Source organism: Stylophora pistillata, chromosome 6 (assembly GCF_964205215.1).
Source record: "Stylophora pistillata chromosome 6, jaStyPist1.2, whole genome shotgun sequence".
NCBI lineage: Eukaryota > Metazoa > Cnidaria > Anthozoa > Scleractinia > Pocilloporidae > Stylophora > Stylophora pistillata.
The window spans coordinates 10,539,223-10,551,804 of record NC_142524.1 but is presented as its reverse complement, the minus strand read 5'-3'; the positions used below and the strand labels follow the sequence as shown (position 1 = coordinate 10,551,804).

At 38.8% G+C, this 12,582-nt stretch overlaps 1 protein-coding gene across 1 annotated transcript; it reads right to left on the bottom strand.

Annotated features, from left to right (window-relative positions):
• Positions 1-697: 697 nt before the first annotated feature.
• LOC111343227 (tauropine dehydrogenase) lies at positions 698-11,612 on the bottom strand. The gene is made up of 5 exons (XM_088724930.1): positions 11,438-11,612; positions 10,762-10,891; positions 3,026-3,365; positions 1,625-1,927; positions 698-1,063 (listed from the first exon to the last, which is right to left on the bottom strand). The coding sequence occupies exons 1-5, from the start codon at positions 11,610-11,612 to the stop codon at positions 698-700; spliced, it is 1,314 nt and encodes a 437-aa protein (XP_088581056.1).
• Between the last annotated feature and the right edge of the window lie 970 nt (positions 11,613-12,582).

The following is a 12,582-nucleotide window of genomic DNA, read 5'->3' as shown; positions in this document are numbered from 1 at the left end:
ATATCAATGCATAACCACTACAAACTATATATCAATGCATAACCACTACAAACTATATATCAATGCATAGCCACTACAGACTATATATCATACATAACCACTACAGACTATATATCAATGCATAACCTCTACAGACTATATATCAATGAATAACCACTACAAACTATATATCAATGCATAACCACTACTGACTATGTATCAATGCATAACCACTACAGACTATATATCATACATAACCACTACAGACCATATATCAATGCATAACCACTACAAACTATATATCAATGCATAACCACTACAAACTATATATCAATGCATAACCACTACAAACTATATATCAATGCATAACCACTACAAACTATATATCAATGGAAAGCTGAGGCTATGAAATGCACCATTCGGCCAAAGTTGAACCATATTGTGTATCACAATAAATACCACAAAGGGAACTATTTTTTCGTCTCCGACAACATAACATTGATTTTCGAGGGGATTAATTTTATTTACCTAACGAGTTCAATACAATCTCTTATAATTAACCAACCCAAAGTCTTAAATAATTAAATAAATTTTACGAATCTTAAATATATGATGAAGGCCATTGGGCTGAAGTCAATCTAAAACCAAAGTTACTTCGCTATTCCAAGTCATTAATCGCTGAAGACAGCAAGTCAAACCAATCTGTTACATTATGGATTCAAGTGTGGTCAGCCCATATCTCTGAGGGGCCCCCCGACGACGCGACATCTTTGCCCTGCACCTTTGAGTTCACAAAATATTCTTTGCCCATTTTCTGCTGACACCATTTCAGCAAAAGATCAATATTTGGTGTGTAAACGCCCACAAGTTTTGCAATACCCCGGATGACAACCAAGCCATAAGGAACATCCTCTGTCAAGTAACGGCAGCTGAAATCAGGCCTGAGCTTACCATCTCCGTCGCTCTTGACTGGATGTTGGATCATTTGGTAGGCAGCATTGGTCTGTATGGCTGTTTTAAGAGTGCTCCTGTCGACAATATCGTCGCCATGACGACGCAAATGCCACAGGTGAATGTGCACAACCTACAAATAAAATCGTAAACTTAACATCAGCGCCTCTTTTGAAATACACGCTAGCTGCCTTTGTAAAAGCCATGCCAAAAAGTAGAGAAGAATAGCCACAGATACCAATAACTAAGAAATAAATATTTTTGGGATAGCCTCATAACAATTTTTATCTCGCTCTGCAGAAGAATGACATCAAGGATAAAGCGATATAGTCTCCTGTCAGCAAGTCTTACTGATCGACGATGCACTTCCTTCGCAGAGTTTTGTACAGATCTTCTCCTGCATGTAATGCGCATGTCTACCCTGAACATTGCCTGGTCATGAACAACTAACCTCGGTTGCTTCAATGGCAACCAGGTGGGTACGTAAGTTGGTAAGAAATGAGTTTTAGTACCTATATTTGTGGCTAAAACTCTAGGCCAGTATATCAGATCGTTCAGGTAACCAAAGGCAAGTCAGATTTATTCGGAACATGTTTTAAGGTCTTTTTATCGATAGTGTCACTTCAATTACAAGAAGAAAAGTATGATTTGAACAACGTGGAGGATATGCAGTCAATAAATAGACCCTTCTAACCTTTGAAATCTCTTCTTTCGTCTTTATTTCGACTGCATTTGCAATTTTCACAATCTCTTCTGCAATGCTGGAGAGAAGGGTGGCAGCTGACTCGGTCAAGCCACGATAGAACAAAGGCGGCTCGTCCCCAGTGTCCCCGTCCCAATCCTTCCACTGGCCGTACATTATTGAGGTGTGCAGGTAGGCATTAACACTCATTAACTGAACGCCCAACATATGACCTGAGGCATCCAATACTGGGAGCGGCCCCAGGAGGTACTGCAGATTGTAAACTGGGTCCTTCTTTAGCTTCTCACTTCCTTCCTTAGTTGAATAACATGATAATGTGATCTAAGAGTTGTTCATTATGGGCCACAAGAATTAAATATGGTTTATATAGCAAAGACAAGCTAATTAATTTTGTGTCCATATTTCAAATTCGATACGGTATATTGTAATATTTTTTTCTGCTACGTTGACACTCCCTGTAGTTCCACGATGTCCTGTAACATGACTAACTGACATCTAATGAAGAGGTGATTATACTGATTCTGACAAAAGAAGATGTTTCCTTAGACACTGTTCTCCAACTTTTTTACGCCCTGGGGGGACTAGGGCGTTTTTTTATCTTAAGAATACCTTTGAAACTATCCGTCATCACCGGAAAATGTTGTTTTCAGGTTACCGTCAACAAAAAAGTGTTGCCCTCCAGAAAAATCGTTCTACGCGCATCACTTTAAAAAAGACTATGGAAAACTATATATAACTGTAAAGATTGTAAAGTATAGATTCTGGTAATATCAAATTTTGATGTTTTACTTTTGGTGGGCACGTGCAAGCTTTTAAAGACAAAACTGAGGATTTTTTTTAATTCGCGTTACGGCGGCCATCCAAACAAACAGGACTGTATCCTTCGGAAGATAAAAGACTAAAAAATATACAACTGTAAAGGTTGTAAAGTTTAGACTCTGGTAAAATCAGATTTTGGTATTTTTCTTTTGTTGGGCACGCGCAAGCCTTTAAAGACAAAACTAACTTTTTTTTAATATGCGTTACCGCGGCCATCCAAACAGACTGTACTGTATCAATCGGCAGATAAATGGCTTAAAAAGAATAAAAACTTAAAGATGAAAAGAATATGAGACTTTTTCGATATTCCTATTTGTTTCCGAGAAAAATTAATTTTGAATTTGGATAATATCAATTAAATTGATAAGTCTGACCTTCTTTTCTATCGACCTAGACAGTGAAAACCCACAAGAGCATGATCTGGTAATGATGGTCAGTTTTAACTACGAAATCATTGGCGAGTTCACAAGCAGAATGAAACCAGAAATGAGTGAATTCAAGGATAACTATTTTCCTTCACAGGAGTAAGAGTACCGTTCTTGGAGGTCATCAGTGGCAAGTATCAAAACTAACCTTTATGGCCCCAAAGAGAGTTTTCTTGGAGCCAAGAACATCGCACCTCACACCAAACTCTGTGTTGCGGCATATCCAAGGTGACGACTCAAAATTTAGGATCGTACAATGCTGCGCTGTCTCGCCCAGTGCATAACGAACTTGAAAATCAAACCCAGGTCCACCAGGTAAACCAATCAAGGTCATTCCAGGGTTGATGTGAGGTTTAAGGGCATTCAGATAATCTTCATGGGAAAACGCAGGCAGGATAAAGACTACGAAATCAATATCTCGCATGGCTTCATCTGGGTTCTTTGTTATTGACACCGATTTAGATTTGATAAACGTTGGCTCTTGTCCCCTGTGATACAGGATTGAAGTTACGAAAAAAAAATGGCGGACAATTTGAATCATATCATTATGGGACCGAAGTGTCGGAATGGCTTGCAAATATAGATACGAGTCTATAGGATAAATCTAACGAAGAAAAACAACTAGACGACCAGGAAATTTCTTCATTTATTGAAGAAAATAGAAACAGCAACACGATAACGCGCCAATTCCGTTCCGCTTCGCATACTTTTGTCACGCACTCCTCGTAAATAAATATCCGCAAAATTTGCCCGCACTGAAATAACAATTTGGCGTGTTAGATAACAAATAACTTAGACGATTTTTGTGTGGTATCGCTGAGTATTTTCACTCGTTATTTCTATTTCGACTCGCCTTACGGGCTCATCAAAATACGGCACAACTCGTAAAATACTCAACGATACTGCACAACAAAACGTCTAATAAGATTTTTACGTCATACCTACAGACAATAGATTTTATACTTTTAGAAGTGACGTCATGTTCCGAACTGAAAACTTATGTTCCGTGTTACTTTGTTTTCAATTTGTGTAAGGCGTTGCGTATTGAGTGAGTGGACACTGGGTTCAAGTGAGTGGAGACTGTGTGCGAGTTTATGACGTACTGCAAAAACGTAAGCTCCACGTTCGGGTTGAGATAATCGGAATCAGAAATGTAATGTCAAAGTTTTTCGTTGCGTTTAGTGAATAAATCGTTTATTTTCACGTCATACCTATAAAGGATAGTTTTAGGCGCTCTTGCCTTTACCAGTGCAGCTCAGGAATATGCGCAATAAAACAATTATTGGATTCGGTTTCCGTATATAATAGCGATAGTTATCAAGGCCTCAGTTTGTGTTAAGATCCACAGAGAAAGGTCAGATGATAGCATTGTAATTAAATTGATGCAATGTTTTTCCAGTTTTATCATGAATTTTGAGCAGACGAGTGAAGAGAAATAACCATTCCATCGTTTGTCTCACGATTTAGAGTGAGACTATCAATGTACTTTTGCAGTGGTATGTGAAGTAACTTAGCTTAGATACGGTGAATATATGAAGTTCATATATTTTGAACTGCGGTTATAGATACGTATGATGCACGATCCTCGCAGTAGAGAACGCTACTTATGCAATAGCGAAAATCAGACCTGAAAAATAAAAAAAAGATGAAAAGTTTCCTTTCGTAAACTCTAGAGAAAACTGAGTAGTTTGACGCCAGGTTATCCAAAAGATTTATTTTTAGCATTTTCTATTTTTATAAATTCTCAACTTCAATCTGCCTGGTGCCATTAACGCGACTGTTTATACCGGAAGGTGCAATAATCAATAGAATATGACATTATTTGCTTTAAATTATAAATGCGATAAACAACAGTTGTTTGTTGTGCTGAAGGAATTGTGCCGAGACTCTGCGAAGATGAATTTCAAATCGTTGCAAAATTGTCGGCGTGTCGAATTAGCGGCATAAGGGGAGAGAGTGAAAAAGAAAGGTTCAGCTCATCAAACTTCTCGCGATTTTTTTCAGCGATGTAGTAGCTGTCCCTATTACAGCATTTGCGCGACGGTGGCTACACGGGTGATTTGCGCTGCGCGCTGGCGACGCGACAAATTTAGATAGAATTGCATCACCATCGCAAGCAAAAAATCGCTCTTGTAGCTGCGGCTTAACATTGTGAGATATGGAACCGGGCTGCGTACAGAGATATCGCTGTGAAGCGATATCTCTGATATCGCAGCCCGATATCTGGGAAGATATCGGATCTGAAGCCCGTGTACACAGCTGAGATATCAGCTGTGAAGCCCGATATCAGAGATATCGCTATGTACAGAGTGTGTGTGTCTGTGATCTGATTCAGGTCTGATTTTCGCTATTGCATAAATAGCGTTCTCTACTGCGAGGATCGTGCATCATACGTAATTTAGCTTAAATAAAATATATTTTTTCCAATTGATTTTGACTATAGATTTGGAAAAAAAATGAGTGTGTATAGTATTTATTAATAAGTTAAGCAAAATGAACTGAAATTTTAAGAGCGTTGATGCCAACCAGGGTCTCTCATATTCCCGCCCCCTGGAGCGAGCGAGCGAGAGAGAGACCCTGGAGCGAGCGAGCGAGAGAGAGACCCTGGAGCGAGCGAGCGAGAGAGAGAGAGAGACCCTGGTTTGTGCAGGTCCCATGTTAATTTTTACAAAGCAAAAAAAATTCCTTTGGGATGATTCGTTTGTTTGCTCGAATTTCTCCTCATTTCCTTTGTCACCTTGAAATCGACGCTATCGTTGTTCAGGTCGCCATGTTTTATAGCAGTCTTCAAGTCGCTATATCTCAGACTAGGTATTGTAACCTGAGTTTAAAACCCAAACAAGTCCAGATGCGGTAAATCTTTCATTTTTCATCTTCTTCCTTCACTTTTCTTCGCGAAGTTAAACAGTCAACTACTTGTACCTTCCATGTCATTTCGTCCAGTTGTTATTGCTCTTTCTCCTTTGAACACCCTTATTTAAAACAAATGTGGCAAAACACTATCGATCATTTAGTTATTTACCTCTTTTCCTGGCAAAGACTGCATTTGTGTTGGTACCGTAACGAATTTAGACCGCGACGGCTTCTTCTCTCAGATTCCCTTGCACTCTTGGTCAGGCCAACGTACGTGGCACAGACGGCGATACTTCTGTCGCTTCACTGTTTCGAAGGAAGTCTGACTTTCATTAATCACCGTTTTGAAGCAAGCGTCTTTCGCAATGCCTACATAATAGATGTAGCAAAATTTTTCTGTCTCAACGGCCGGCCATAGATGTCCTCAGCAGCGCCAAGTAATGCGCGATTTTCTTTTGCGTAAGTATTCTTCGACGAAGATACGTCTCCAACTAATTTACAAAGCCTGTAACAACTGATATTTAACGTAATGGAAGATTTACTGATCTTTTTGGGCGCCTACTGAATATTCCCAGCCGGTTCGAAGCACTTTACGTGTAGTTTGTTTTGATTGCCGACAAGCTACGCTCGCCAGTGGACTAAGTGGAGAGAAATTACTACTTATCTACCCCTCCCTCAAGCCGCTAATTTGTAATCTGCTAAAATCTGGAAGACACGTGACCAGCCCAAACCAAGGGTCTCTCTGCTCTCGCTCCAGGGGGCGGGAAGATGAGAGACCCTGGGAACGAGGTTGCGTTGATGCCCGGTAAACAAATCTGGGGGTATGAGGATGGAGGGCGTAAATAGCCTCAGAGCACCTAGATTAGACGAAATACGGTAAGGTTTACCCATGGCTTGCAGTGAAGTTCTCTATTCCGGCTTTTGATCGCTTTTTTACTTGACTTTTACCGCCCAATAAACCCAGCCTCGTTCCCAGGGTCTCTCATCTTACTGCCTCCGGTGCGAGAGAAGAGGGACCCTGGTTTGGGCTGGTCATGTGACTTCCAGAGGAAAGATGAGAAATAAACCCTGAGAAGGAGGTTGACTCAATCCTGGATGAGTGCTTAACCTCGTTGGACTGGCCTCACTCTTAGAGGACTCAGCTTTGAATGGTACGCATAGTGTTAGCGGAAATTAAGAAGCATAAAATTCTTGAAAATGGAGTTACCCGTAATCAAGCAAGACTTAAGACAGTGTCAATGGCAAAAAGCAGATGAAAGACAATGGTCACTGCCCCAAAGATAACCAAGCATTATACGGCCAATCATAAAACTTTTGCAGGAATTTTATTTAGATTTTAGTTCTCTTGTGTTTTACGGAACACATTTTTTTCTGCTGCGAACTAATTTTTTGTCATTTGCTTTCAAGCAGGACACTTAAGATGTTTAATATTTGGTATTCAATTTTCATGAATGGTAAATCACTATTCAGAAGTGCAGTCCTTTTGAGCATTTTAAGGAAATGCTACAGACAAAAAGCAATTCAGGTAATTCTTATAGACTCAATATAGTTTAATCATTCAAGAAGCAGATTATACAACAAAGTTTCCACCAATATGCAACTTCGAAAATTGATGAGGTGACTCTACCATTGTTTCAAGCCATTTTGATTGCGACGCTTTGAAGAACTCACTGTAGTTTGATTCTGGTCGAATAGTTCTGAGATTTAGTTGCTTGATTGCTTTTTTTAATAAGGCTGAATACTGTTTCATAGTTCATGTTCTGAGCTCAAAGATATGGCTTGGGAATGAATGTTGTTAATGCTGATTGAATCACTACTAGTTGGAACCACACAATGTTTGTGTCTGCTAATTTCACCATAGTCAGGTTTTAATTCAAGTGCGCAAACCCTAGTCAGTTCTTCCGATTCACTATTGACGTTTTTTTTTAAGCTCGGCCCGCTATTCAAACACGATCCCTGATAACTGCTTCAAGTGCTATACCGAGTAATTTCGTCGGCTGTTTGGTTGTTTCTGATACGACTGATTTCACATTGGATTAGGTCCAAGGTATGTCAAGAAAAACTTTGCGCTGCTGAGAAAAAGAACTTTTATTTACTAAGAAATAGTCTGCACTTTATATGGTAAAAAAAGACTGCAGGTTATTGCTTTTCAAAAGCAATGGGTCTACTCGTACAATAAACAATAGGTTTTGGCGAGAATTACAGTGTCAGAATTTCTTAGTAATAAGAATTAGTATATACTAAAACAGTGGATAGCGTTGAAGGCGCGCTCTGATTGGTTACTCAAACTCCGAATATCCTTTGCTATTTACCTCCGAGCAACTCGGGAAAAAATGGCCTCCCGGTTTGCATCCGTGACAAGCGAAGAAATGACTCAAATAACGACGAAGCAGTCCCTGAAAACACAGAAAGCGACTAAATTTGGTTTGGCCGTGTTTAAAGATAATGGTAAGCGGCAGTTTATCGATAAAAACCAATGGAAAAGGTTTTGTTTACAAATGCAAATTAATCTTGCGTAACCTCACTTGTTCACTTGAAAATCAAAGTTAAATGGTATTTTTCACAGAATGGTTTCAAATACAGAAAGAGTTTGCAACACAATTTGAAGAAATGTCGCCACCAGAGCTAAACAAATGTCTTCAGAAATTTTATCTGTCAGCGAAAAAACGAAACGGCAGGTTTTACAACAAAAAATCGGTTACCGCGATCCGAGCCGCGTTGGATCGTTACGCGCGGGAAAATGTTGGAATCGTTGCTGTAATGTATGAATTAAAATCAGTTTTTGGTGGAGTATATTATCTCACTGTTTTAGTATATACTAAAACAACTATTCACCTCAGTGTCGGTGGTTAGCGGTGAATATTTACCTCGCCGCTTCGCGGCTCGGTAAATATCCACCACTAATCACCTCCACTTCTGTGAATAGTTGTTAATTATCGCGCGTAGTCATCCACTTTGGGAGTAAAAGGTTATCAGTAAAGTGAGCAAAAGAATATGAAGATGACAGTACAGGTTTGCTATGTGATTTCCAGCACATCTTTAGGTTTAATGGTTCGAAAAATAATTTTGCCACACATGGCGCGACATACTCGCCCAACTGAATTAGCGTCTTTCTCGACAAGAAGAAAATGCCGCGATATTTTCACTGTTTCAACCAGTTTCTCGTCATTGCTGGAGGATTTTTTTCATAACCTACGATTGTCAAAATTGAAGGCTCTTGGAGTGGGTGAGAGCAGTCTACCCCTGTTCCGTGACTATCTGAGTGGCAGACGCCAGTATGTGAATATAGACGGACACCATTCTACCCAAAGGGCCTTAACATTGGGAGTCCCACAAGGCAGCATATTAGGTCCAATCTTGTTCCTTGTTTTTATTAATGATCTACCTGGAACACTTCAGCACTCCGTGGCTGATATTTATGCTGACGACACAACTATTAGCTACTCCACCCATTATACGACGGCCCCTAATGATATCTCGGTCGGCCTTCAGACGGATATTGATGAAATCTTGAATTGGTCAGCTGACAACAGAATGATCCTTAATGAAACCAAAACCAAATCTATGCTTTTCACTGGTAAACGGTTAGCCAAGAAAATGGAACATTCCACTCTGCAGTTAAACGTTAATTCTACTGAACTTGAACAAGTGAACTCGCATAAACTATTAGGTGTCACGATTGACAGCCAGCTTACTTTCGACCAACATGTCGAAAATCTATGCACGAAGTAATCGCAGAAAATTGCCGTGCTGCGAAAAATAAGACGCTTTTTGTCCATTGATCAAAGGAAACTTTATTATAATGCTATGATCAAGCAGGCAATGCTTTATGCATCAACCATATGGACATCTTGTTCTGCTGAGAATTTGCAGAAAGTCTTTAAACTTCAGAAACGCGCGGCACGTGCAATTCTCGGAGCTGACACTAAAGCGAATAGCGTACAACTGTTTAGGAAATTGGATTGGGTTCCATTCTTTCATGAGGCAAAAGTAAATAGGTAACTAATGGTGTACAAACGATTGTCTGGGGACTGTCCACCTCATATGTCCCAAATGCTCGTAAGAAATGCAGACATAAATGAAAGATCAAGCAGACATGGACAACTAAACCTCGTCTGTCCCCGATTCAAACGAGAGTCAGAGGGAGGTAGGTCTTTCACAGTATCGACCTCACGCCTCTAGAATACCTTACCACTGGACATAAGAATGAAACCTACTATCAAATGTTTTAAGAAGGCCATGTTAGATTTTTTTAAGAATAGTTATAAACGATTAGAACATTTTATCTTATAGTTTTTATAAACTTTGTAATTTTAGATTTTTAGCTCTTGATCTTTTTCCATAATTAATTAGTTTTTAATCTTTTTTAATAATTATTTGTAATATATTTTAAGAGGGCCACTGGTTTGTCAGTTTTATACTGTTATGTGTTTTACCCTCTTTAAATAAAGTTGATTATTATTATTATTATTATTATTATTATTTTGAAGGAGTTTTAATGACATGTTGTCAAATAAATCCTGTTAGACGCGAAATAATCGTTGGATTTGACAAAACGACTAAGGAAATGAAAACAAATTTGTCAACTGAGCGCGTATAGTTATGCATTTTAGAAACAAAACTAAAGCAAAACTCGCAGAGTAAACATTCAGTTGTTAAAAACAGAAGAGTGGAAAACCGTGATGTTCCATAGACAGGTAGTGTTTTTTACTCTTCAGAAGTAAATTCAGCTTTTTCAGTTGAATCCCCGATGATTTTTAAAATTCTAAGTTTTGATGCCGAATGATTTATCGCTATTACGTTTAATTTTTAATACAATTGGTTGCACATATTATTTGTGGGTCTCAAGAAAATAATAACAGCGACGGAAAAGAAAATTAAGAATTGAACTTTCATTGCGGGGTAGCTATACATGAAAAAACAAAAATAAAGAAAAACTAGCAAAGTAAACATTCAGATGTTAATCCGAGAGTGAGAATACATTTCCGTTAACGTTACAAACTCAAGTCCTTGCTTTTGGTTCACTCTTACCTCAAATAATCATAAGGAAAGCTTTTCCTTAAGCGTCTTAAGAGCGTGTCTCTGTAATTTCCGACCACTCGAAATTGGTTCAAAAATAAATCTTGCCTTAAACTTTGCATGTGGATAAGGAAACCATAGCCTATCATCGAAACATAAGTGGTTTCCCTCAGATTTCAAAAGTTTTTTATTTTTTAACAATTTTCCGCGCGTAGCGGGTCAAATCGTGAAATTGACATCATTTGTGTACACAAAAAGAACAATCTTTATTTGCATCTCACGCTGTCAAAAATGATTCAATACGAGAGATATTCTGGAATACAACAGTTTAATACATCAACATTCCAAGTGTGATTACAAAGGTAAAGTATCTGGATAAATGTATACACTGTCGTTACGTCAAATATGCCACTACTCGACTAAGCCGAAAAGTGGTACTTTTGAAATTGCGATTTCTCCGTACTGGGACAAAACTAGGTATCAGGAGTTACACACACTCAACAGCCGTGCATGAGAGCACTATATTCTGTAAAAATATCCATGGCTATTATCACAGGAAAAAAATAAAGCGAAGTAGAAATGCGGGATTTTTCACATACCTGTAAGGCGCTGCTTTCTTTAATTTGCATTCGTAATTATCCACAATGAATCACAAAATAATCGCAAATGAACAGCTCAGTGCACTTACTAATACTGTAGAATGTCTGTAAGTCGGGTTTTATTGTCCGAAGGTCCAAGGATTCCAAGGTTTTCTTTCCGAGTCTGTAGGAATTTAGGTCATTCATTCTGAGTGACGATTCAGCGGAACCGAGTATTTGTATACTAGCACTGTAATCCTGTCCATCTTCCAACTTTAAAGCCATGCTGGGAACAATATCCCCTAAAATACACAGCTCCATCCGAATTCAAGTTGTAGACCGTTCCAAATTTGCTGGTCATTTAGAAGAAATCGAGTAACATTTATCGTGACATTATACTCTTTGATAAACAATCCTGTGGCCTCGATTGCATAAGCATCTAGACAGCCACGGGTCGGGGGGGGAGGGGCAGTCATTGGAGACAACCGCATTCTGTGACCAGTTCTTCTGTCTTTGCAACAAAGTCTTTTTTCTGTCCTTCAATGTGTAAGTTATCTCATAATAATCAATTTCCTTGAGAATTGTATTATTCAGTTTCAGGAGTTTTCGCTCAGTAGCATATTCACAAACATTGAAAGTGTCATAGGTAATGGGGTGTCAGTCAAACCAATGAACGCATGGAGAGAGTTTAGAAGCTCTACTTCATATTCAAATTCTTTCCATTCAACTCCCGCTGCCTCCTCTTTAAGGGTTGCAGCACTCTTGTTTCCATGGTAACAACGGCTGCCTGTTCGAGGCCTGGGGCCTCATTTTCATAAAAAAAACATCACAAGAAAAGTGTAAAATGTTTATTTCTCTCTCTCAAGCTAAATACAACACTACAAATTAATACTTTAGCATAAATAGTGACATCATTCCTCTTTACTTTGATGCATTCAGTTTTCCCTAGAAGTAAATGTGAACACACCAATAGATTAATTATCTTGGTACAGTTTCGGTCATTTTTGCTGTGGGGTAAAACAGGGAAAACATTTGTCTAAATTTCTCCAAAAGTACACAGATTCTGGAACTGAAACTACGCACTTAGTTGGTTCTAATATTCTAGTTTTTAAAAATGTAAAAATGTCTGTGGGCCGGCCTCTCCTTTTCATAGTGGCAATTCGCGAACGAAGCTCAAAAATCAGATATTGCATACTTTGGCAATGTTTATATCTAATGTTCTCAACAACAAACGTTTCAGACATATGAAAAGTGC

Excerpts from the sequence above, each read along its gene's own strand:
- LOC111343227 (XM_088724930.1), bottom strand. The coding sequence starts at position 11,612 with ATGGCTTTAAAGTTGGAAGATGGACAGGATTACAGTGCTAGTATACAA. Across the intron at positions 10,892-11,437 it reads ACAGACATTCTACAGTATTA|GCTATGGTTTCCTTATCCAC; the intron begins GTAAGTGCACTG and ends TTTCGATGATAG. Across the intron at positions 3,366-10,761 it reads TTTCCTTATGATTATTTGAG|GGGACAAGAGCCAACGTTTA; the intron begins GTAAGAGTGAAC and ends CCTGTATCACAG.